This window comes from Mustelus asterias, unplaced genomic scaffold (genome assembly GCF_964213995.1).
Source record: "Mustelus asterias unplaced genomic scaffold, sMusAst1.hap1.1 HAP1_SCAFFOLD_2310, whole genome shotgun sequence".
In the NCBI taxonomy this organism is placed as follows: Eukaryota; Metazoa; Chordata; class Chondrichthyes; order Carcharhiniformes; family Triakidae; genus Mustelus; species Mustelus asterias.
Genome location: NW_027592255.1, coordinates 1 through 1520, shown reverse-complemented (window position 1 = coordinate 1520; position 1520 = coordinate 1). Strand labels below are relative to the sequence as shown.

General features: G+C 63.6%; 1 protein-coding gene across 1 annotated transcript; it reads right to left on the bottom strand.

Moving 5' to 3' along the window:
* Positions 1-277: 277 nt before the first annotated feature.
* On the bottom strand, positions 278-663 carry LOC144489561 (histone H2B type 1-L-like). The gene has a single exon (XM_078207425.1). The coding sequence runs from the start codon at positions 661-663 to the stop codon at positions 280-282; it is 384 nt and encodes a 127-aa protein (XP_078063551.1). The 3' UTR covers positions 278-279.
* Between the last annotated feature and the right edge of the window lie 857 nt (positions 664-1520).

Genomic DNA, 1520 nt, shown 5'->3' with positions numbered 1-1520 from the left:
ACAGACATGTTTACAGGGAGGTACGTACGGGTTGCAGCTCTCAAACAAGATTGTCAGACAGAAATTTTATTAGTCACATATATCTTTTGATTTGGGGATTTTAGAGACCCCTCCCCCCCCCCCCTCCCCCCGCCCCCCCCCCGGCCACACAGCACAAAATCTTCAGCCGAACCCCCCCCCTCCCCTCCCCTCTCCCCCCCCCCCACCCCACTCCTCACTCCCGCCCTCCCTGCCACTTCCACATAGAAATTGGTGGCACCTCTCTCTCTCTCTCTGTCTCTACTTGGAGCTGGTGTACTTGGTCACCGCCTTGGTCCCCTCCGACACGGCATGCTTGGCCAGTTCCCCGGGCAGCAGCAGGCGCACGGCGGTCTGGATCTCCCGGGAGGTGATGGTGCAGCGCTTGTTGTAATGGGCCAGGCGGGAAGCCTCGGTGGCGATGCGCTCGAAGATGTCGTTGACGAAGGAGTTCATGATGCTCATGGCCTTGGAGGAGATGCCGGTGTCTGGGTGGACCTGCTTCATCACCTTGTAGACGTAGATGGAGTAACTCTCCTTCCGTACCCGCCGCCTTTTCTTCTCCCCCTTCACCTTGGCCTTCGAGACAGCCTTCTTGCCCCCTTTCTTGGAGGCTGGGGCTTTCCTCTCTTGAAGCTCAGGCATTGCTCTCTCGGTCTCTCTCTCTCTCGGCTATATCTCCACGCCCACCCACCCCCCACCCCCCACTCCTCTCTCTCTCTCTCTCTCTCTCTCTCCCTCTCCGCAGTCAACAGAAACCTTGCCTGAAGGATGCTGTGCGACAGCTCGATGCCAATACAGGGATAAAGGGGAAGCCTGCCTCACTGCCATTGGCCCACGTCCCCAGCCCACTCCACCATGGGCGGCCAATGGCGCTCCCCACCAATGATTCATCCTCCTTGGCCCTGCACCCTCCCCCCTCCCTCCCCCCCCTGAAGGCTCAACCAATGGCGCCAACCCTTTCCAAACGGCCACAGCCAATAGCATTACTCCATCCCAATGCTTCAGCCAATGGGCTGTGCCCCTTCGCCAAGGCTGAGCTAATTGCTGCCTCCTCCCTTACCCGACCCCCACCGACTCCTGGACCAGCCAAGAGGCTCGCCCCGCTCCCCACACCCCCACCCCCCGCCCTAACTCCTGGACCAGCCAAGAGGCTCGCCCCGCTCCCCACACCCCCACCCCCCGCCCTAACTCCTGGACCAGCCAAGAGGCTCGCCCCGCTCCCCACACCCCCACCCCCCGCCCTAACTCCTGGACCAGCCAAGAGGCTCCCCCCCCGCTCCCCACACCCCGCCCTAACTCCTGGACCAGCCAAGAGGCTCCCCCCCGCTCCCCACACCCCCAACCCCGCCCTAACTCCTGGACCAGCCAAGAGGCTCCCCCCCCGCTCCCCACACCCCCACCCCCCCGACTCCTGGACCAGCCAAGAGGCTCCCCCCGCTCCCCACACCCCCACCCCCCGCCCTAACTCCTGGACCAGCCAAGAGGCTCGCCCCGCTCCC

Bases quoted from the DNA above. Each gene is read 5' to 3' on its own strand.
- LOC144489561 (XM_078207425.1), bottom strand. From the start codon at position 663: ATGCCTGAGCTTCAAGAGAGGAAAGCCCCAGCCTCCAAGAAAGGGGGC.